General features: G+C 33.2%; 1 protein-coding gene across 1 annotated transcript in view; it reads left to right on the top strand.

Annotated features, from left to right (window-relative positions):
* LOC101015833 (kelch-like protein 1) overlaps window positions 1-25,808 on the top strand; it is a 136,265-nt gene that overhangs the window by 35,577 nt on the left and 74,880 nt on the right. The window contains exon 2 of the mRNA XM_031655881.1: window positions 8,211-8,435. Within this exon, the coding sequence (XP_031511741.1) occupies window positions 8,211-8,435 (225 nt within the window). The remainder of the gene's footprint in view (window positions 1-8,210; window positions 8,436-25,808) is intronic.

Raw genomic sequence — 25,808 nt, 5'->3', positions numbered from 1 at the left:
CTGTTCCCAGCTGCATAAGCTGCCTGGAACACTATCTTTACTTACTTCTGGCACTTCCCGTCTCTTCTCTGATGAATCCAAGTATTCTCTCCTAGATGACCTGTACAGTGTGAGTATGTACTTATTACTCTGGTTCGTCTCTGTGGAGGAGGTACATGCTACTCGAGTCTAGTCAGCTGTCTTGATCTGTAGTTCTCTTAAGGATTTATAAGACTGTGACTCTTATTCTAGAAGTTAACTTAAACTCTGTCTTGGTTAATATATGTGAACCCAGAGAACAGAAACAAACATTTATCAAGTTCTGTGGCCATATGAGCTGTGCTTGAGTAATCAATTTATCTAAAATTCATTCTGGTATAAGGAATAAGACAGGAATCAAGATTTACTTATTTTTCTCAAAAGTATAACAAATTATCTTAGTTTTTTATATAATAAGATGTTTTCCATTGATGTGTATAACCACTTTTATTACATTAAAAATACTCATATGTATTAGGGTTATTTCTGGCTTTCGTTCATTCATTAATGTAGCTATTCTTCTTCATCAGTAATTTGGTTTAAAGAAACCTCTATAGTTATATACTTTTTAATATCTGGTAGGGTTTTTTTCCCTGTGAGCATCCTATTAGAAATTGTCTGGTTTTAAAGAATTTACTTCCTAATATTATACAGTTGAATTTCCAAAGAAATATCAGTATAATTTTATAAATTCCTTGTACAAATATCATTATTATTAATATATTAAATGTTACATAATAATAAATTATGCAATAATATCATTCAGAATCAGTGTAGTTTAGGTTTTTTTTTTTTTTCATTAATTCAACAAGCATCTCTCAACAGAATTTTAGTGCTGTTTTGTTTTTGGTTTTGGTTTTTTTCATCTAGAGCGGGCACTTAGCTTGCTAATTTTATTTTTAGATCATTTGCTCTTAATGGTGCTAACTTAAATAGGTTATTATCTTCTTTCTACTCTCTAAATGGTTTTAATTTTTATTTAAATATTGTATTGACTTGTATTCTGCTTTTCTGATTTGCCTACTTCTGGAAGTGTTTTATTTTTTCTAAGATTTTAAAGGTATTAATTATTAGCTATTAAGGTGAACTATTACATGTAATACATACAGTAGAAATGTGTTCTATATTCTTTGTTTCCTTGGTTATGAGCCAAGAATTAGACTTATTTTTGTACTTCCTCATATCAATGAGATTAGTTTAATAGCAAGCAAAATGCTGGATTTTCAAAATTTATAGATCTACTTCAACATCTAGCATTAAGTTTAATGATAAACTTCAATTTATATCTCTACACATAACTACATGTTGCTCTATTAATATTTTATCAGGGATTGTTATGGAATATTTTGGTTGCTTGTTTGGCACATTTGTAATTATTATGATGATTTAGAAATGTTTTCAAAGCCACTCTTATATAACAAATTGCTTAGAAAATAAAGACTTTTATTTGTACTGGAAAAACATTTCTCCTGCAATGATACATTTTATATAAGTATAAAAATGTTATACTAAAGCTTTATTTTTCATAGAAATATGAATACATGAAAGTTAATGAAATGCATATACTATACGACATTGAAAAAATAAGTAATTCTTTATAATTATATTTTTTAAAGCTTGAAGTCTCATGTTTTATGGATCATTAAAAAATGTTTTATTTTAAAGTATTCCAAAATGCTTCTCACTATTTACTGCTTTTTAAAAGACAATACATCAAGCATAACAACTTTTTCCTAATGATTTGATGGCATCAAGGTCACCAAAGTGTTAGGCCAAGCTGTCTTTTAGGTATTATATAATATGGGTTTTATCATTTGTTGCTGTTGTTTAATAACCGTAAGTGATTGTTCTATTTAAGTCAATGCATTCTTTTCTCCTGGTTATTTTCTCACTGCCACACATTGCTGCTTTAAATTGTCTTAAATCATTCGGCTTTATGGGTTTGTAAAACGGCTTTGAAGTCCAGTTATTAATATTACATTGAAATTGTAGTTAAAGCATTGTGAGAGCAGGTAAAGACCTCTCTGGTGAGTTGAATAAGAGAGCGTTATCTTCTTTTTAGGAACTTTTTGTCGTATCTCTTTTGTCAGTTCATAAAACTTTTTACCACTGAATTCTGTGCTGTATGCAAGATAAATGAGGCTGCTATTTGCTTGAATTATATATATAGGCACAAATTCTGCTGTCTGTATTGCCAAACTATAGGGTACAAACATTAATTACTATTTCCCCCATAAAAAAATTGTATTTGTCTATATAAGTGAATATCTCCAGAGAGACCCAGAACTGTACTTTGGATAACATCTGGACCATTTTTTCTCAGTTTCATATTTTGAGAAAGGAGTCTACTGTTTGTTTTGTCGTGAGGAAAGTAGTTGTGTATTTGTATTATATATAATATCTTCTGGTTAATTTATTGAACTTGAAAAACCAATGCTTTATAAATTGTAAAAATGCACATTTGAAAGAATTGTACTGTACTGCTGCTGTAACAAATTACCACAGACAAAGTGGCTTAAAACAACTGCCATCTATTACTTCAGAGTTCTGTAGATTCGACGCCTGGGGTGGCATGTCTGAATTCTCTGCTCAAGATCACAAAAGGCTGAAATCAAGGTGTTAGCTAGGCTGTACTCTCATCTGGAGCTCTTCCAAATTTATTCTGATTGTTGATGCAATGTATTCCGTTGTGGTTGTAGAACTGAGGTACTGTTTTCTTGCTGGCTGTCAGGTCAGAATCACTCTCAGCTGCTAGAGATCACTTGCATTCCTTCTTATATGGCCCATCTTCAAGCCAGGAACGGTAAGCCAAGTCCTACTCACGCTTCAAATTCTCTGATTTTCCCTTCTACCACTAACTGGAGAAAGCTCTCCTTCCCCTTCTACCACTAGGGTGAAAAATCTCTCACTTTCAGGGGATCACATCATCAGGGTCAATGAGATATTATTCCTATTGTAAAGTCAGCAATGCTTTATAGCATGGCAGTTCGTGGACTGATAATTCAACATATGCACAGGTTCTGGAAAATAGGTCATGCAATCTCAGGAAGGGGAATTTTTAAACTTCTACCTACTGCATATATTAATTGCAATTAACTCTTTGTACATCTGGGATAAAGTTACAAAAAGAAGTGTTTCTCAGAGTGGGCTCTAGAGCCAGGTTAATATTGTGGATGTACCAGGTGTTAACTGAGAGACACTGTGCAAGTAATTACAGTTTTCTGTAATTTGTTTTTTATTACGTAATATTGACACAATAATATGCATCTCATCAGGCTTTTATAAAATGAAATATACTAATGTAGGTAAAGCCCTTAGAGCAAAGGAAATACTCACTAAATATTATTTATTAATATCTTATTTATAAACTCCCTACACAAAACACCTTTACTCAGTATTTAAGAAGAATATTTCAATTAAAATATGCACAAAGTATCAAGTAGCTCTTAATAATATATGTATCATGAATTCTCTTGGTTTTATGAATACTTCTATTTGAGGCTAATCGAGTGAAGTAATGGGAATGGAGAATGAACAAGGGAACATGTAATTGGTTATGATTGATTAGTTGTAAATGCAATTGCATTCAGATCAGCCTTATGAATACTTTTTACAGAAAATGATCAATGGACATTTCAGGAATTATTTCTAATAACTCAATATCAAAATTTGATATCACTATAAATGCTATACACCTAGCCCTTAACTGGCATATAGTCTATAACAATTTATCAAGTTTATAAAATTGCACATAACTATATCATATATAGTCTTATATCAAATAGAAAAATTCCTAATGTTATTTCAGATTTCTATATATCATGAATGAGATCCACCTTTGAATTACGTAAGTACATTCGGTTAAGATATTTTACAGATCCTTTTAGATTTTAATAAATTATAGTATACATTTTACAAAATATTATTACTATACAAAAGCTCACAGAATGACAACATAATTTCCTACTAAAGTTAATGCAACCTTAACATGTTTGTAATGGCAGCGGTCTTGAGTTTAAGAGGAAAAACAATGAGGATATAACCACTCCTAATCATAGTTCTCTATGGCAGATGTGGCCATGTGTTTGTTTCAATGTACTTAAACATTATTTAAATCAGTCATATATGCTTATTGTTTGGAGATTGCACATTTTAAAAATCTAGATTTCTGCCTCTTCTTCATAAGTCAAAAAAACCTGGCAATACTAAGCCAGAATTTCTAACGGCAACAACAAAGTGGCAATTGTTATTTTTCAGTGGAGTGGGCATTCTTCAGTTAACAAAAATGGTCAGGACTCTGTCATGCCTGCGGTCACACATTTCATTATATTTTTAATAAATTTATGGGGTATATATGTGCAATTTTGTTACATTCACGGATCGCATTGTGGTCCAGTCAGGGCTTTAGGTAGTCATCACCTGAATAATGTATACTCTATGCACAGAGTAATTTGCCTTCACCTTGTAGGTATTTGAGATACCAGTGATGGCTTCATTAACAGAGTAACCCCAAAGTAATTATGTCTTAAAGTAAACTTTCCTTTTGAATCCCTTCCAAGTTTATTACATACCACTGCAGCAGTCCACTCTAACTTGTCGTCTGTTTGTAATCTATATTATGATAAATATTGCTTCTGCTCTAAGGGACAACAAAGGGCTAAAATGACTCAAAACTGGCGTTCTGTTTTCTTCTGACTCAGAAAATAGCCAGGGGAATACATACACTCTTATAAACAAAAGAAAACAACAAAACTCACAAATTGATAAACTAATAATAATAATAGAATTAGGAGGCTTAGATAGACAGCTAATAAAGTATGTTGGTTAGGAAATTCTATAAAGGATATTAATATTAATAATAATTTCCATTTAAAAAGAGAAAGCATACCTTAATTTTATTCTTCTTAAAAACAAGATAAAGCATTTACAATACCTGCTGACATTTGAATAAGAAAATCAATTATATTGGCTAGTATGAGTAAGTTCTACAAATGTAAAAGATCCTTTTACATTTTGTATTGCTTAACTTTATATAACGAAGCAAGATTGAAGACTGAAGTATAAATAGGCCTTGGTTTCTGAGGTAAGCTGAATAATGCACCTCCCCCTCAGAAAAATGTCCATATCCTAAACCCTGGAACCTGTGAATATGTTATGCTACACAGCAAGACTGAGATAAAGCTTGTGAAGGAATTAAAGCTGTTAACCAGCCGAATTTAACATAAACAGATTGTTCTACATTATGTCTGATTAAATTGGTATGAGCCCAATGTAATCACAAGGGTCAATGTCAGGGAAATGCAATGTTGCTGACTTTGGGGATAGAAGATGGAGCAACAAGGAATGTGGTGGCCTCTAGAATAGCGGTCCCCCATCTTTTGGGCACTAGGGACTAGTTTGGTGGAAGAACATTTTTCCATGGACAAGAGTAGGGGAGTGGTTGGTTTTGGGGTGAAACTGTTCCACCTCAGGTCATCAGGCATTAGATTCTCATACGGTATGAACAACCTAGATCCCTCCAATGCACAGTTCACAGTAGGGTTTGTGATTCTATGAGAATCTAATGCCACGGCTGGTCTGACAGAAGATGGAGCTCAGGGTGCTGCTCACTTCCTGCTGTCCATCCTGGTTCCTAACAGACCACGGACCACTACTTGTCCACGTCCTGGATGTTGGGGACCCCTGTTCTAGAAGATGGAAAAGGCAAGAGAACTGATTTTCTCCTGGAGCCTCCAGAAAGGAATGGAGTCCTGGCAGCATTTTGATTTTAGTGCAGAAAGAACCATTTCAGATTTCTGACCTCCTGAACTGTAAGATAACAAATCTGTGTTATTTGTCACTAAATTGGAAATATTTTTAACAGTAGCCATAGGAAATTAATATAAATTCTAATTTGAAAAATGAAGATGGAAACGAGCTCCTATTTCTGCTGTAGCTACTAGGATAAGTGAGTAGGTCACTTTTGAAGATTGAAGTTACAGGAAAAACTGTAAAGGTTAAAAATTCTGTCATGTATTGAGATTTAAGACAAATCTAGTTTATTTGAATGAGGCTTTGAAATCCAAATCAATTCCTGAGTTTTCCTTTTTGAATTGCAACTCCTTTGGTTGCTCAGAAGTCTTAATTTCACTCATTCCTAACTATTTCCTCTGAGGAGGGTAACTGGACCTCAAATTCCCTGCAAAGGTTTTCAGCAAGGCTTTGGAGGCTGTGGGAATTATAATTGTTCAAATACTTTCTTCCTTGTCCACTCATACCAGAAAATATGAGCGTAATGAGATTGTGTTAATTAGGATTAGATTACATTCTTCTGCTCCCGTTGGTCAAATATAGTCAAAAGAGACAGATATCTGTGTAACCCCCTTTTTTTTTTCTTTATCTTTATGCAACTGAGTCTTACTCTGTTGCCCAAGCTGGAGTGCAGTGGCATGATCTCAGCTCACTGCAACCTCTGCCTCCCAGGATCAAGGGATTCTCTTGTCTCAGCCTCTCAAGTAGCTGAGACTACAGGCATGAGCCACCATGCCCGGCTATTTTTTTTTTTTTTTTTTTTTTTTTTTGTATTTTTAGTAGAGATGGGGTTTCAACAGAGTTCAAGGCTAGGCTGGTCTCAATCTCCTGACCTCAGATGATATACCTTCCTCGGCCTCCCAAAGTGCTGGATTTATAGTCATGAGCCACACTCCAGGCCATCTGTGTATAACTCTTAATTTTTAGTTATGCATTCATATAATATCAAAGTTATCAAGCTTTGAAAATCCAGATGACTTTGAAGTTATTCGAATATGTAGTTTGCTTTAGAATTTTGATTCAAAGGCAAATGAATAAAACATTCAATATTCAATATAATAAATATGTTAAAATATAAAATAAATACATTTGTTTAAAATATTATACATGTTAATAAACAGTATTGAATAACTTTTGTGAAAGTTGCAATTTATTTTTATCTAACAATAACAATAATTTCCTAATACTTCAAAATTAGTTGTATATTTAAATGAACCTATATTTTTAGCAATATCAGAAAGCAGATGTTACATATCTAATTATTGCTATTACCTTTAAGTAAAAATTGTCATAAATTGTATCATTTTTACTTTAATTAGCAAAACTTCTGTTACGAAGGTGTTTGTGTTCATTTAGTTCATTACTAGCTAGGTTCTGAAGAGTAAATGAGTCCCCAGAGGAATATATTCCCTAGATTTGCAAACTTTTATTACAGATAAAATAGATCATCAGTGCTTAAGTGAAAGTACACAAGAATGTTAATTTCCTTTGTAGAAATGTTTCATGATCGAAGGTGTAATATTGGTGAAGGTGAGTCTGAACATTAAGTCAAACACTACATCAAGATCAGTGTTTGTCAGCTTATATTATATCATATAAACATTTGGGAGCTTGTTCTACACAGCCATTTTTAATGAGAATTGGGTAATTAAACCCATAAAAACAAGTCTCACCATCAATTTAGCTGCTTCTTTCAATTTCTATTTTATTAGTCAGAGTTATTGTATTACTCAAACTTATATGTAAAAAGCTTTTAGGAAATATAAGCTATATTATTTAGAATCCTAACATGATTGTTCAGGACAGAAGATCATTTTGTAAAATTCTATTAAGCTATTCCCCAGATTATTTTTTAAAAGCTGGTTTAAAAAGCATAGCAAATATTTGCTTATATATCTTACACTTGACTTTTAAAACTTTCAGTTATTTAAGGCATATGACAAATTTAAAGAAAAATATGGTAATATTTTATTGAATTAACTTTCAGAAATTATGTAAATAACATACATAACTTATTTATTTAAAAGGCTTTCATAAATATTTTTCAAGCAGGGATTATGTTACATTTTTTAATGACAAAAGTGATAAAGGGAAGTTGTAAAATCCACTGACAGAACTGGGTCATGCTCACCAATGTTTCTACCGAATCAATAGTTTAGCATGAGACCATTATGTAAGTCAAACAAGATGAACATTTGTGTCTATTTTGATCATTCATGCCTGCCAAGAAGAGAAAATAAAGTAGTTGAATTACTACTCCTTTTGTTTTTCTGTCACTTCTTTTTTTTAAAAAAAAATGAATGTGACAAGAGTGTTTTTATATCTTAATTTGTACCCTGCTTTGGCAGGCTGTTTGTTGGATTTATAGCAATTGGTGACTTTTTGATTTTATGTTTTATTAGGAGCTACAACTATAGAGAAATATGATCTGAGAACAAATTTGTGGATCCAGGCAGGGATGATGAACGGCAGAAGGTTGCAGTTTGGTGTGGCTGTTATTGATGACAAACTCTTTGTAATTGGAGGTCGAGATGGCTTAAAGACATTGAACACTGTTGAATGTTACAATCCCAAAACCAAGACATGGACTGTCTTACCACCAATGTCAACACATAGACATGGTCTAGGTAAGATCTCTTACTTTATTGATATTACATTTAGAAACATGTTATTGATAATGTAAGCATATGATAAAATATATATTATTGATGCCTGTCTTAGTAAATTTGTGTTGCCATAAAGGGATACGTGAGACTGGGTAATTTACATAGAAAAATTTCTTGGCTCATGATTCTTCCAGCTGGAATATTGGGCCTTTAGTGAAAATTTCAAAGTTTCCACTCATGACAGAAGGCAAAGGGAGGTCATGTATTCAGAGATCACGTGGTTACACAGGAAGCAAGAGAGATGGGAGCAGGTGTCAGGCTCTTTTTAGCAACCAGCTCTTGAGGGAACTAATAGAACAAGACCTCATTGCCGTAAGGACAGCACAAAGCCATTCATGAGGGGTCTGCTCCCGTGATCCAAACATCTCACAGTAGGCACCACCTCCAACACTGGAGATCAAATTTCAACATGAGTTTTGGGGAGACAAACATCCAAACTATGACAATGTCATCAATTATCATTATCTTTAAGTAAATTATGGGCTTATTTGAAGCATATTTTTTATTTAAATTTCTTGACATCTTCCTGTGTTTGCTAATCTTAATTTAAACTGTTGAGATAGACGTTAAAGTTCTCAAAAAGAGTAGATCCGGAGTCATCCTCAAAGCAGACCTCAAGCTGTCCTCAAAGATCATACGATATGTAAAGATGAATATGGAAAAATGAAGTAAGATGGAAAGGCCAAAGTAGTGCAACCCAGAGGGAAAAATAGTTAACGTGGGTTGAGTGAAACTTAAGGTAGCTTTCTGTTACATTATTGAATAAGTAAATCTGTGTCTTTTCACCTAATTAATTTCACCTTGAAAAATCTGTGGGGAAAACGGCAATAAAGATTTAGAGAAAGAGCAATGCATTCTCTGGCACCATAAGTCATTATGATAGGATTTATCTGTTCCCTGCTATTGGGTAACCAGGAACCAGAGATAACTATATCTGGATTCAGATCTCTATGTGCATCTCGAATTTATCACTTTCTATTTGCATGATGCTGGGCTAGCAATAAACTCAGCCTTGGTTTCTTGATTTGCCACCAATTCAAGTATTTAAGGAGACAAAAATATAATAATTGAAATGACTATGAAATCATTTCATAAATTGTAAAGTCCTATATACATATTATAAAGAGCAATTTAATAAAGACTAACAGTTCTTGAATTTACACTTTGTCTTATGAGGATTGTAAGGAGAAGTACAAATTACTTTTTTGTGAAGATCTAAAATATGCCAGCAATTTGACTGATTCCTTTCCTGTATTTAGAATATACACATTAGAGAGATAACAGAGTTTAATTGCAAATCCACAGATTTAGACATTCACAGGTAAGCAAAATTAATAATGTTCATGTTCCCAGCACTGTATTTTGCATTCATGTATACTCCACCATCAATCCAAAGTAAAGTTTAAAGAAATTAAATATACACAGATTGATGGGGGAAGAGAGAGAAAAGGAAAGAAAGAGAAGGAAAGATGGCTGACAATGCCCTTGTAGAAAACTACCTTTGATTTACATACCAATAAAAGGTTCAGTCAGTTGAAGCCAGATTGATGGAGGCACAAGATATCTGTGTTCTCTGATGAGACAGAGTGCTTCCTTTATAATGTTATATTCTTTTATGATCAGTTGAATCATAGGAAGTTCGGCATTGTGTATCGTACTCAAATACAATAAACATCCTTGGTCTGAGATTGCTGATCTTCCAATGTAAAGTTTCAGCCTTTGATTTACCTTCTTCCATCTTCCAGGGACTTCCATTGCATAGATGTTGATATTCCTTAATCTATCATATTATTTTTATTTTATATTTTTGTCTTTATCCTTTCCTGATACATAACTTTGATATCTTAATGTCAATTAAATTTGTTTTTTACATTCTTGCTATCCCTACTTGGTAATTCATTATAATTGCTTTCTTCTTCTTAGTGATTTTCATATTCTCCCTTACCTCTGTTAGGCTATGTACTGTTCCTATTTCATTATAATTGCTTTCTTCTTATTAGTGGTTTTCATATTCTCCCTTATCTCTGTTAGGCTATGTACTGTTCCTTTTTCAAATTCCTTCCTGCTTCCTTAACTCTTCTTTATTGCAGATTCATCTTCCTCCTCTCTCCTTCCCCCAACTCTTTTTTAAATCTCTCTCTCCTCTTTCTCTGTTGTTCATCCTTTTACTCCTCTTTTTTTTTTTTTATCCTACTGTTTCTTTCCTGCTCTTCTTTCTGTTCCTCTCTCCTACCATTTCTTAACCCTCTGTTTATTTCTCTTTCTTTCTCTTTTAATGCCGGTTAATGGCAGTTGCAGCCCCTGAAATACATAATTCTTTTATGTGAGTACTCATGTGGCCACTATCAGATACTTTGGGTAATTGTGTGAAGGGCTAAGGCATATGATATGTTTTCGTATCTTACTAAAACATTCAGGAGTAGATGGGGGAATTACAGCTGGGCATGAAGCCCTAACCCTGTAAGCTGACTTGCTCAGCCTATTTGCTGTTATCTCTGGTATGTAGGCCTCAGGGGGTTACATCTATTTACTTCCATTTGCACATAAGTCCTCTTGAGATTTTCTTTCTTATCTGTGGATACCTTAACCTTAGAGCTCTTAGCTTAAATGAGAAGGTAATATTCATGACCAGCAAGTCTGTTTGCTTCTGCTGTTCAAAATTCCTCCTTCAAGCTGGGCTCTGATGGCATTGTGATGTTAACAATCCAATATGGGGTAGTAAAAAAGAACCTGTCAAGTTTTCCTCCCAGATATTCTCTCAAGGCATATCTCTCAAGATATTCTCTAAATTTTTGTCTTACTCAGAATGTCACAAATGATGTTAGGCTCTCAAATATATACGATTACTCTCTCTTCAGTATAATCGGCAGGATTGGATTTGAGTGTGAAACCAAGTTTGTGCTAGTTTTCTACTTGTACAGAAACTGAAATGTGTCATTTTATTTGCCACACAATTAATTTGTATCTATGTGTGGTATGCAGTGGTTTTACAAAATTGAATATATAATAACATATTATACATTCAAGTGAAAAGAAGCTAAAGTCTAAAGTGAAAGTTTAAAATTGAAAAAAAGGAAAACTCAAAATGTGTTTTCACTTATCTAGCTTTTTTCCCTTTGATTTATGTAAAAAAAATCTTACATGGTTTTATGAGAAAGGTGCATGAGTTCTGTAGTTGCTAAAACTATGTGGTTTTAAAATGTTTCACAGCTATTGATAAATGATCATTCTGCTGGATAAAGTGACATATAAAAATTTTATTCATTTAAATTCTGTGACATCAAGGGAGAAAAGAACTGTCTAGGGAATTAAACAAATTAAGACCACTGTTTTCTCAGTATGCTACAAATTTTTATTTTATCACTTAAGTCTTTAAGCATATAATTCTATATATTATCTTTTTTCATATTTTATATCGTATAAAATTGAATAAGACGTTACTACAATGCACTATTTCAGTTAAGTGTTTTGAGGAGAAATTGGTAAAGCATAACAGTGATTGTTTATTATGGACTTTTATACGCTATGCAACACCTTATATGTTAAATATATGGTTGTTTCTGCTTTTAGTTTGGTTTCAATTCAGATATAATTCACATATCATAAAGTTCATTAAATTTTAAAGTATAGAAATCAGTGTGTTTGAATATATTGAGATGAGCAGACATCACCACTAGCAAATTCCAAAACATTTTTGTCATCCTAAAAAGAAATCCTGTACACAGCATATCATCAGTCTTAATAACCCAGTCTTTCTTAGCAGCAATTAATCTGCTTTTTGTCTCTGTGGATTTGCTCATTCTGAGTATTTCATGTAAAAATAATTATACAATTTCTTGCCTTTTGTGTCTGGCTTCTTTCATGTAGCACAATGTTTTAAAGTCCATTCCAGGTAGTGTATATAGATATTTCATTCCTTTTATGGATGAACAATATTCCATTATTAAGTTTTATCGCATTTGTTAATACATCATCAATAGAAGGACATTTGGATTGTTTCTACAGTTTGGCTGTTTTGACTTAAACTACTACATATGCCTTTGTGTTTGAACATATGTTTTTAGTTCTTTTTGGTATACGCCTAGGTGTGGGATTATTGAGTCCTGTGGTTAACTCTTGGTTTCACTTTTGGAGAAACTGCAAAACTGTTTCCCAAAGCGGATGCACTATTTTCTATTCACACCAGCAATGTATAAGGATATCAGTTTCTTCACATTTTTGCCTACAGTTGTGATTTTATTAAAATGATCCCAATATATTTGAAGCAGTATCTCATTGTAGGTTTATAAGCATTTCTCTAGTTTCTCATTTCTAATTATATTGGAGAACCTTTTTTGTATACCTTCTTTGGAGGAAGCTCTGTTGAAATATTTTCCCATTCTTGTCTTGGGATTATTTTTCTTTTTATTGTTGAGTTACAAGTGTTCCTTTTACATTTTGATACTCTGGTAAGATGTAAGATTTATAAATATTTTCTCCCATTCTATGAATTTTGTTTTTTTTTTTTTTAGTTTTAAGTTCTGGAGTCCATGCGTAGGATGTGCAGGTTTGTTACATAGGCAAACGTGCCATGGTGATTTGCTGTACCTATCAACCCATCACCTAGGTATTAAGCCCAACACGTATTCGCTATTTTTCCTGATGCTCTCCAATTTTCTTAATAGTGCCTTTTGTAGCACAAACGTTATTAACTTCATGAAATTCTATTTATTTATTTATTTATTTTGCTTGTGGCTTTATTGGTATATCTAAGAAACTATTTTCTAATCTATGTTCATGAAGATTTATGCCTATGTTGTCTTTTTAAAGTTTTAGATTTCAAACATTTAAGGTCTTAAATTAAGAAATATGATCCAAGCTTTGAGTTAATTTTGTATTTGTCATGAGACAGCAGTTCTACTTCATTCTTTTGCATGTTGTCCTAGTTTCTTTTGTTGAAAAGACATTTCTTTCCCACTGAATTCTTGGCACCCTTGTAAAAATCAATTGGCCACAATGTGAGGGTTTATTTTTGTATTTTTCAATTCTATTATATTAGACTATGTGTCTATCTTTATGCCACTACCACATTTTCTTGTTTACTGTAGATGTGTAGTAGTTTTTAAAATCATGTCATGTGATCGTGCCGTCTTTGGTTTTTATTTTAAGAAGTTTTGTATATTCTGGGTCCTTTGCATTTCCACATTTTTTAAAAAAGATCGGTTTATCAGTTTCTACAAAAAGTTACCTGGGATTTAAATATTGCTTGCTTTGAATCTCCAGATCAATTTGTGAGTATTGCCACGTAAAAAAAATAAATCTTCCAATCCTGTATATGAGATGTCATTCTGTTGAGTTAGGTCCCCAGTCTTATACCTATTTTACTAAATTTATTCCTAAGTAATTTATTTTTGATATTATTATCAATATGATTGTTTTCTTCATCTCATTTTCAGATTTTTTATTGCTAGTGTATAGAAATACAGTTTGTATTTGTAGATTTAACTTTTATCCTGAAATCTGGCCAAACATGTTTAATAGATTAATATATTTCTTTGTATTTATTATTATTTTTTCTTCTTTACGTGTGTGTGTGTGTGTGTGTGTGTGTGTGTTTTCCCCCATGGCACTGGCTCGACCCTCCCGCACTCACTATACAAGTGACTTTCACTATTAAATATGTTTCTCCTTTTTTTAGATAGATGTTTTTATCAGGCTAAGAAAGGTCCCTTATATTTCTAGTTCAATTAATGTTTTATTTGTCGTTGTTGTTGTTGTTGTTGTTGTTGTTTTTGCTTTTAGAAATGGGGTTTCCCCACGTTGACCAGGCTGGTCTTGAACTCCTGACCTCAGGTGATCCACCTGCCTCGGCCCCTCAAAGTGCTGGGATTACAGGTGTGAGCCACCATCCCTGGCCCCTAGTTCAATGAATGTTTTATCATGAAAAGGGCATTGGATTTTCCTGTATCTATTGAAATATGCATGTGATTTTTGTCTTTTTTCAATTAGTAGAGTATATTAAATTAACAATTTTCAGATGTTAATACACCTTGTCTTTTTAAAAAGCATTACACTTAGTCACAGTGTAGAACCCTTTTGATATTTTGCTGTATTTTATTTGTTTGTATTTTGTGGAAGATTTCACATCTATATTCAGAAGAGATATTGGTCTGGAGTTATCATGTCTCTGTCTGGTTTAGGTATCAAGGTAATACTGGCATCATGGATGAGTTGGGAAATGTTTTCTCATCTTCAGTTTTGTAGAATATTTTCTAGAGGATTGGTGGTAACCACATTACGGAGAAGGAGATAAAAATAAACATATTTAAACCTCACTGTTATCTAGATTTCACTGTTTTTCTTGAATAAATGTTTCCTGTATTGTTCCCAGCCTTTTTTTTAGTTTCCAGAGTTTGATTTTAAATTTTTTGCCAGTGTTCTTATTATTAGTAGATATTTGGAGGTTGTTATCACTGCAATTTCTGCCAATGCCACTGTAAGAGGTTGCTTTTATATGGGTACAAAAAGGATAAACTAAGTGATCCATAAATAAGAGGAGTCTTTTGAAAACATAATTGTTAGCTTATAAGATTGACCAAATACGTCAGAACTGGCTAAAACCAAAGGAAGCTTGATAATTAAATAGAGACCACAATTCCATCTCGGTGAATGCCTGATGAGGACAAAGATGTTTCTAGGGAGGGACACTGGATGCTTCAGCTGGCATCTCTGCCTCTACCTACTGTAGATGTATTAGGTAGCTCTAAGTTACATTCTCCTCCAAACTTAATGTTACTTCAACCTTTGACAATGCAAAAACAAATTCAAACAAAATATTTTTCCTTCTTTGCTTTGATCACTCCAGATGTAAAGTCTCTTGTTGGAAGCACACTATTGGCCTTATGTTTTCAAGGTGAGGAAAGAGAAGTAGCTCAACTTATTGTCATCAATAGTGAAATACAAGCCTTGCTTTCCAAGAGCACTGATGTGTATATATGTTTGCAAAATAAGAATGATCAGATATTGGGACAGGAGAGGAAAGAAAATGGTCATTTGTTCATTCTACTATTTATTTGTTAACTAATTAAATTCTCCCAACTACCCTATAATACCAATACTGTTGTTGTCATTTTAATTATAGAAAAAGTAATGAAAAAGGTAGCCAACTAACTTTTTCTATTTCACATCACTTTACACGGAAAACTTTGGATTTAACCTCAGATTCCTTGACTCAATAGTCATATTTTTTCTAACATAACATGTTGTTGCCAAAAAAAGTAAATAATAATACTGCAATAATAATTTGAATTTTTTCTATTTTTAATGTATTAATTAAGACTTATTCTGTCAACTTACCCATACAAAATAAAAGACAGACAGGTAAAAAAAAAATTTTAAAAATTAATTGAAAAAAAATTCTGAAATTCAGTGTCTGAGTGAAACTGATAGCATAGAAGATCAATGCCAAAGATTCCTGTGGGATAAATTCATGGAATGACTTAATCAAAGTATTTTAAATTTAGAGGATAGATACAGATTTTAATATAGTCATATATATAGACAGATGAATATGTAATTAGATAGCTAGCTAGATAGATATCCTGTAGAGTCCAGTATTCATCTTTCTCTTCTGAATTCTCCTGAGAGGGATAAAGAGGAAAACAGTGCTAGAACTATGACTGTCGTTTTTGTAACAGCCATTGTAATATCATTAGAATAATAGAGTTTATAACTAATAAATCAGAAAAAAGTCCCCTGTGTTCTGCAATTTAAAGATTACCTATGTTATAGGCTTGTCTCCAACCCAATCTTTCTAAAATCTTCATTTTATCCATCACTTCTATGTACTTGGAGTTCCAAGTATTTATTTCTTAATATTATTGATATACCATCTATCAAGATTCCTAGGCTATGAGTTAAGATATACATACATGTAATATTTTCTTAAAAACCAGACATAATTCATCTTCCAAGAGAGGGCTTAAAACAGAAAAATAACACACATTTATTTGGCATCTTCAAATAGATGCCATAAGATATTCACCCTTGAAAACAAGAAGTTATAAAAAGAGAGAAAATAAAATTATAAGAAATGTCTCTTCAAATTTAAAATGTTTGCTGCAATTGAGTATTGAATAAAAGTTTTAGAAAAATATAAAACTGATGTCATCTCTTTAAAAATCAATAAAATGACTATATATTCAAATTATGGGAAAACAGAGGAGATAAAAAGCAGTAATTAGAAAGTTAATATCCCGTTTATAGCCATTATAGTAGACAAGTAAAGTGAAAGTGGGAAAGAAAAATTACAAAATAATTTGATAAAACTAATCTAAAGTACAATACAGAGCTTCTAAAATGATTCTCCTAGAAAGCAATCAGAAAAACAATGAATGACAAAAAAAAAAAAAAGGATTTTATGCGTTTCAAATTTTGTATCCTATTTCAGAATATCATGGTAAAAAGATGATTACAATATCTCCCACAGTGAGGGAAAAGAAAACAAAACCTAAGCTAATGAGAACAACAAGCATGAATGAACAGCAATGAAACAGCAATGAAATTCCTGTCAACTAAAAGGAGTGAGAATCAGACTGATATCAGGCTTTTGAGTATCAATCCTAGATGCTAGAAAATAATGAAAGCATACTTCAAACTTCCGACAGGCAAAGGTTTTCAACTTACTTCCTAGTCAAGCTATTTCTCATGTATGAAGAAACAAAAAGACATTTTCATGTGTTGTTGGTTCTGCCATTCTTAGCAAGAATATGAACCTCAAAAATCCCTTCTTGTGAATTTGATATTTGAAAAAATAAAACAAAGGAGTCTCTCAAGAAGTATATTCTAGTGTTAAGATTCAAAGACCTCCTTTCCCTTTCAGGGAAGGTAGAAGATAAACTGTTGCACATTCACAGTGTTCTTGACCTTATGGGAGACATAGTCAGTATTTGGTCTCTGCCGAAAAGCAAACATGGACCGTCTCCCCCTGCAAAGATTTGGGCAGTCCTAATGTATCACAAAATTGCCCTCGTCCTCATTGCTTAAAAGAAGTCTGATTCCACTTCTGGTCCATCATATTACACTGGAAAAAACTTACTAAAATAATCTGGGGATGCTCCAGTTAGATCAGGGGGTGCGACAAAGGTGGAGTGGAGATACCAGCCTCTTTGTATCCAGAAATGCTCATGTGGCAGGGAAACAGAATCAATGAGGTTTCATAAACCACATGGGGGAAACGTGATGTTAAAATATGAAATGGGATTTTCAAAACAATATGAAGTACTTGAAGAAATATTTCTTGAGTATATATGTAATATATAGGAGTGTGTGTGCATATATATGTGTGTGTGTGTGTGTATGTACACATATATGAAGAAAGATAATTCAGAATTAAATTTATCATCAGTCTTTTCCTTGGCTTCTAGAAACCATATATATAACAACAAGTAATTAATGAACTGAAAAAATCAGCATAATACAATCCTTGTATATATTTGTAATATGACTCAATAGACTAGAAAAATCAAATTTTAGGCTGTCAATTTTCATTGTCTTGAAGGGAATACTTGTTTTAGTGCAGACACTATTTCTCTAAAAACATCATATGTGTGCGCCCTTTTCATGTCTCTTTTACTTAAGAAATCACATTTGTTACTAAATCAAGACAATATGTTTCTTTAAAAGGATTCTCTCTTCAAAATTTTATAAGTTTTCACAAGGAAACAAAATTTAAATCTATCCACTCAGTACAAAATATCAAACATTTTTTAAAAACGACACAGTGAAAACAACAAAAAGGTAGTAAGTTGGAGAAGCAAATAAAAAGTTAAGTATGTCAGTAATGCATGCTTGTATCCACATACTCAAATCACATACACAAATATACACACTGACACACAGTTTTCTATACTTATGGATATCAGATTGATAAAATAGAAAAAATGGCTGAAACGGTGGCTCATGCCATCATCCCAACTGCACTTTGGAAGCCCGGCCGGGAGATCACCTGAGATCAGGAGTTGAGACAAGGCTGGCCAACATGGTGAAGCTGTCTCTGAGAAAATACAAAATTAGTGGGTGCAGTGGTGGTAGCCTCGGAGGCTGGGAGGCAGGAGAATGGCTTGAACCTGGGAGTGAGTTGCAGTGGGCACAAGATCATACAATTGCGCACTCCAGCCTGGAGTGACAGCAGACCATTTTAAAATAAATCCATCCATCAAATAAATTTTTGTAAGAAGTAAGTAAGTTTTGGAGCAGATAGCTTTACCATCTTCACTTCCAGCATAAATATTGACTGAACAGAAAATCATATGTGTACCTTTCTTACTATATTTAAGATTTGATGAATATGAACATATGTGAACTTTACTATTTCAAATAATATTTTGGAACTTTTTTTTCATTATCAGTTCAGTCAATATGAACAATCATCGGCGCATCAAAGAGGCGGAAAGGACTCGAGAACAAAATCAAATCGACTTTTGCGCTTAAAAGCGGCGGCAACGCTTGCGGCAGCAGCAGCAGCGGCAGACCGAAATCGATCTCAAAATCAAATCTCTCGTCAAGTTGATTATTCCTGGTGTCTTTTCAATGAGTTATGTACTTGTTCAAATAAACATTTATTGAAGAATTTTTAATGCTAGAAATTCCATCAGGTGTTGGGGAAAAGAAGAATAAGAAAGAATATCTGGCCAGGCCAGATATTTGGTGTGGTGGCATACACCTGTAGTCCCAGCTACTCGGGAGGCTGAGGCAGGAGAATGGCGTGAACCCAGGAGGCAGATCTTGCTTTGAGCCAAGGTGCACCACACTACGCACTCTACACTCAGCCTGGGCAACAGAGGGAACTCCATCTCAAAAGTAAAAAGAAAAAAGATAAAAGAAAAAGTAAAAGAAAGAATACTTGCCTTCAATATTATATACAGTAGATACAAACACTAATTTTATACACTGTTGCAAACATTCTCTTACAAATAAAATTATTTATTCAGTTATAGAGATTTTGTGCCTTCTTATTCACTAATCAAGCTTTTATCTAACCTGTTACTCATTACCCGAAGCAAAATTTTATACCGCAAAATGTATGAGTAATCTTCAACATGATTTCTCTGAAATCTATGGATATCTCTTGTAGAATCAATAACTATGGCTTATCTGTCTTGATAATTTTCTATTAAGAAATATAAGATACTATATTCAGCAATGATGTTAAGAATTTGTGGACTGAATAAAAATGATTTCTTTTTCTTTATTTTGCTTCCATAAGATGCTGATGGCCTATAGCATACCTTTTAGAAAGCTGGCCCTTTAAACTAGAAACTGGTTTTGAATACTAACAGTTTTCTTTTTATAAGAAGCCTTGAGAGATATAGCAGTTTGATCTGAATCACAGTATTAATTTTATCTTCCTGAGTAATTGGTCAGTTTTTAGCCCAAGGACATCGTAGATTATATAACTAATCTAGGTTTTCCTCTGTGGTTTAAAAGTCTGGAATTAAATTTTCAGTCAGATAATAACAAATATCTGCAAATTTTATAGCTACCTCATCCTTAGCTGCATTTTAAATCTCTTTAATTCTTTTGCTATCTTCTTTAGTGCCTATTTTTAATCCGATATATCCATCTCCATTTCACACATTTTTACAATTATCTTAATTTTTAATAATAATATGAAGTATAAATATCATTACACTAAAGAAATTTAGGCTAGTAGAAGTAGCCAAGTTAAATATGAGGAACACTCATAGGTGGGACCTGAACAATGAGATCACTTGGACTCAGGAAGGGGAACATCACACACTGGGGCCTATCATGGGGAGGGGAGGAGGATTGCATTGGGAGTTATACCTGATGTAGATGATGACGAGTTGATGGGTGCTGACTGGTTGATGGCTGCAGCACACCAGCATGTACAGAATACATATAACAAACCTGCATGTTGTGCGCTGTACCCTAGAACTCAGAAGTATAAAAAAAAAAGAATGTTTACTTGTTAAGTTATTCCCTCATTCAACTACCAGTAAAATGGTACTACTGCACACTATAATAAACCAGAATAAAAAGTAAGGTATTGTATTCAAGGACTTTACACATGAGTAGGAAGTCCAGATTTGTTAATGGACAATTTAAACAAAGAGTTATACATACAATGAGCAATGGTGCTCTGATAATATTGTTTCAAGTCAGAATAGATAATTAGGAATGATTTCCAAAAAGAAGTGATGCATAAGCTGAACTATGAAGAATAGTTAGGCAAATTAGTGGGCCAGCCAAGAAGTGAAATGGTAAAAACACAAATGTGAAAGGGAAGATAGCATATTTGCATAGCAAACCACAAATTTTATTGGAACATAAATTAATTTAAATGATATTGGATTATCTCATGAAAATATTTTAAAGTATTTCAAATATCCTTTTGCAATACAAGAGATACAAGGATAATATCTGACATGACCTCTATAATCCCACTGTAGGATAATAATTCAATTAGTATCTTAAATTTAATAACCAAATATTAATTTGGAAAACGTTTATTTAATCTATACGACCCTATATACTTAAAAGTTAGCGCGAATTTCAAATAATAAAGGTGTATTAGTCTATTTTCATGTTGTTATGAAGAAATACCTGAGAGTGGGTAATTTATACAGAAAAAGAGGTTTAATAGACTTACGGTTCCACGTGGCTGGGGAGGCTCACAGTCATGGTGAAAGGTGAAGGAGGAGCAAAGGCACATCTTACATGATGGCAGACAAGAGAGCGTGTGCAGGGAAACTGCCCTTTATAACACCATCAGATCTTGTGTGACTTACTATCACCAGAACAGCATGGGAAATACCCACCCCCATGATTCAATTATCACCCACCCTGTCCCTCCCATGACACGTGGGGATTATGGAAGCTCCAATTCAAGATGAGATTTGGGTGGGGACATAGCTGAACCATATCAAAAGGTACAAACTAAACTGATAACCTTTTATTATTGAATTAAAAAGCTTTGCGATTTGATTTTAGAAGACATAAGGACAATCTAGTTATTCAGGTAAATCACACAGAAAGAGCTGTTAACAGAGAAAATGTGGTACTGCTGCAGGTTGCCTGGTTCATGTTGTTCTTGTTTTGAATGCTAATTTGTTGTTTGCTTTTGTTTTTGTAGGTTTTTCTGAGGAAATTATTTTATGTTATATTTTTCTTGTTTTTACAAATGCCTTTAACCTGCATGGGCATGTAAATATTCCGTGTGTCAACTTAAAGTGCATGCTAAACTTATGTTTAATAGAAAATTTCTCAGCCCTAATAATGCCAACTCTATGTGCATGTGGTAATGGAATGCTAAAGCAATCAAACAAAAATATAATTTAGAATAATAGTATTAAAACCTAGAGGGTACCTAAGAGAATATTTACTTCAGAATCTTAATTTTACAAATGAGAAAACTGAAAACTAGAAAGATTAACTAGTTTGTTAAGTTCATACAGCTCATTAGCGGCAAAGCTTGCTCTAGAATTCTCTGCAGATTTGAGGTTGTTTTGCTTTGCTTCATTTTGCTTTGCTTTTTACATTTTCTACTCCCTTTTGATTATTTGTGTACAGCCATAAATATTCCAGCAATACATCAAGTTCATTTTTCATAGTAAGCTTAATGAGTCTAGAGGCAGAGCTATGTTTTGTGGAGGTTAAAGATGAGATTCTCCATAAGAATAATTATTATTTTTATTTATTTATTTATTTATTTTCCAAGACAGAGTCTCACTCTGTCGCCCAGGCTGGAGTGCAGTGGTGCAATCTTGGCTCACTTCAAGCTCTGCCTCCGGGTTCACGCCATCCTCCTGCCTCAGCCTCCTGAGTAGCCGGGACTACAGGCGCCTGCCACCATGCCTGGTCTCAATCTCCTGACCTCGTGATCCGCCCACCTCGGCCTCCCAAGGTGCTGGGATTACAGGTGTGAGCCACCACGCCTGGCCTAGAATAATGATTTTTTAAAAATGAAGTTAACACCTAAAATTGGGAGAGCCGCTTTCCGGGAACTGGAAAGAGAATTGCTTGAACTCAAGAGAGTTGCAGTGAGATAAGATGGTGCCACTGCACTCCGACCTTGGTGACAGAGCAAGACACTGTCTCCAAATAAACTAAATAAATAAATAGAAGTAAGGTAAAGCCCTTGAAGTTCAGGAAAAATACAGTTCACATAGTTTACTCAAAAAGAATTCTTTATGAAAGTAAAACAAAAGATAATATTTTTGAATTTTAAGTGAAGTCAAATGACCCTTCTCCATATCTTTACTCCAATAACCCTGGCGCTTCGAGAATGTAAGCGAATAAAAAAACAGTTCTTGTTTTGTAGTCTATTATCTCGCTTATTATCCCACATAAAGAAAATAAAATATTTTAGCAGAAGCTACTTGGTGACTCACGCCATAATCAACACTAGAGAGCGAGGCGGGCAGATCACAAGGTCAGGAGATCCCGAGAGACCACAGTGAAACCCGTCTCTACTAAAATACAAAAAAAATTAGCCCGAGCGTGGTGGTGGGGCCTGTAGTCCCAGCTACTCAGGAGGCTGAGGCAGAATAAGTGAACCAGGTGAGGCTTGCAGTGAGCCGGGGTCGGCATACTGCACTCCAGCCTGGGCCACAGCCTTGAGACTCCGTCTCAAAAAAAAAAAAAGAAAATCAAATATTTGTGAATACATTGATAATTTTTAATTAAAATAGTATACCCTATAAATTGAAAGGTATTGACATTGAAAGGTACTAGTTATTTGTGTAAATATTATTATATTAATAGATGCTTATTTTTTCAAGACATATATAGTACAAACTTTTTATTAAAATGTTCAGACGTTTGAGTCACCAATTACCTCTTTTAATGACATTTAAATGCTCTAGTGTAGTTCTTACTCCATCACTAGATATCATTTAATGGAAGGTATAAACTTTCAATACATCATATATTTAAACAGGAATACGCCAAGCAACTCCATGTACAGGCAACTAGTCCTGCTTGTAGTAGTGTCTTATCTATTAGATACATTAGACATGTTTTTCATTCAGCACTCCCAGGAAACGACTTTAAAAAACGCATTGGTATTTTTTTTTCCCTCTGTGCTCAGGAAAAGAGAGTAGATTGTCAGATTTAATACAGATTAAAGTTTGTTCCAAAAAGCATTTTCCCTTTCACAAGACATGAAGCCTCTGTTCAAGAAATAGTAAAAATGAAAAATGATATCCTAGCAACTTTTCATTCCCTGATAGTTTCAGTTAGAACATAGTTTTCAATGTAGAAGTTCAAATAGAATTCAGTAGCAGCTTTAATGATAAGTTGGCTTATACAATAAAAGATAACATACAGGTAGTCAGTTCAATGATTTCCTTAGAGGCAACATATCCTGCAAAGTTAATATACCAGAAAATATTATTGCATTATTTTATTACAATTGAACGGAATACTATAGGCTATTTCTACTTGCTTGCATGGTTTTATTAAGTGAAGGAAAGTTTATTAGGAAAATAAAGGAATAAAAGAATGTCTACTCCTAAAGCAGAGCAATGCTTGTGTTTTAATCATTTAGATTCACACTGCATTTTAAACTTTGAGATAAAAGGAAAGAACAATGAAAAAATTAACTCATACCATTTTTCACACCTGGGAAGAGTGAGGATATGGCAAAAGTCATTTCCATTATTTTGTCAAATTATACTGCCTAAGATTCTGAAGAATAGCAAAATCACATAGGAAGTTAGTATTATTCTGGTAGAATACAAAATATAATACATTAAAGTTTAACAAGTAAAAACCAATCTCAATACTTTATATCCGTGCATAGAGTTTTGCAACTATCTGTACTTTTTATGTGTAATTTTATTAAAACCTTTTGAAACAGACACTTTATTTTATCTTGAACTCTATTTATATCTGTGAGTTTGTATGTTATTACAAAAAAATAGTTCATTATGATTAATTTTTCTCCTTTACTGAAAAGACCTGATTATTAGGATTCTAAATATGTTTGTTTTTTTTTTTTAAAAAAGAGTAATGCTGCTGTGTTACTATTCTTGTGAGCACTCAACTGGACTTTTACGTCACTTGGTACAAACTTTTGCATTTTAAGAAAGGTTAGCATTATTTTTGTTATTTCTACAACAAAATTAGTTACCTCAATTGTATTTGTGAAAAATAATTATCAAAAACATTGAATTTGTTATGGTACTTACAGATAATTTAAGCTCAACTTGATATTTTATTATAGTAGGGTTAAGAGCTCCCGCGATGGGTGCATTCTGTATTGGTATGGCCAAGGACTTCTCTGGGTGCCAGAGAGAAAATTGTGAACAAGATAAACAAGATATTGCCCTCATTTGGCAGGTTTTAGCAGGTAACGAAGAGCTATATGTTTAGTAGCTCTTACATTTTTGAAATACAGGAAATTTTCAAAAATTGTATTGAATTTAATTGTAGAGTGTCATTTACTAATTTAGGTTCTGTGCTCCATACTCAAAAGACCTTAACTAAATTGTAGAACTACCTAATGTAGGAGTTAGAGGGTGCACAGTGAAATTATCTCTGCAAATTTAATTATCATAAATAAACTAAAAATTATATATTTAGAATAACAATTCTACATGTTCTTTTATTACCATTTATTACTGAGTTCTTACTATTTGATAGACATACCTAAGAAACATATTCTAACAGTAATATTAAATATGCAATCATGTCTCATAGAGGAAAAACATAGGAAGTTCTCTTCTCTTCTAGCTGGGAATAGAGGAGAGAGCAAAGTGAATTCATGGAGTACTGTTGCTTGATCAAACTTTCTGACTATTCATCAATTTTCATATGCAAATAAGAGCCAATAGTAAATGTCATTACACATGATGAACATAAAAAATTTCCAAAGGACTTTACATTATTACAAAACTTCATCACATTATATTCCCTTAAAGTGCAGCAGATATTACATTTTTAGTTTAGGAAAAATAAAATAATTTAATATATACCTACTGTGCATGTACAAAAATGCTCATCACTTCCATCAGAGGACCTGCTTACACCACTTTCCAAACAAGGTTTAATATTTTCCCTCTAGCATTCCTATTTCTTGTAATAGTCTAAAGCTTATCAAACACTCTCACAGTTCACTTCTAAAGCTATTCTGCCTAAAGAATCCAAGAATATTCCTCTTAATGAAACCTTTTTTGATCAAGTTTGTTAAAAAACTCTCTCCATCCCTTGAATCATACACTCTAGTGCTTTGTTTACATTTATCAAATGAAAATTATCTCATGTTGACATTTATTAATGTTTAATTTTTTTCTGTGTTACTGGAAGCTGGTTGATGACACGGGCTCTTTT

Source organism: Papio anubis, chromosome 15 (assembly GCF_008728515.1).
Source record: "Papio anubis isolate 15944 chromosome 15, Panubis1.0, whole genome shotgun sequence".
Classification (NCBI taxonomy): Eukaryota; Metazoa; Chordata; class Mammalia; order Primates; family Cercopithecidae; genus Papio; species Papio anubis.
The sequence above is the reverse complement of the archived record's forward strand: the minus strand, read 5'-3'. Positions and strand labels throughout refer to the sequence as shown.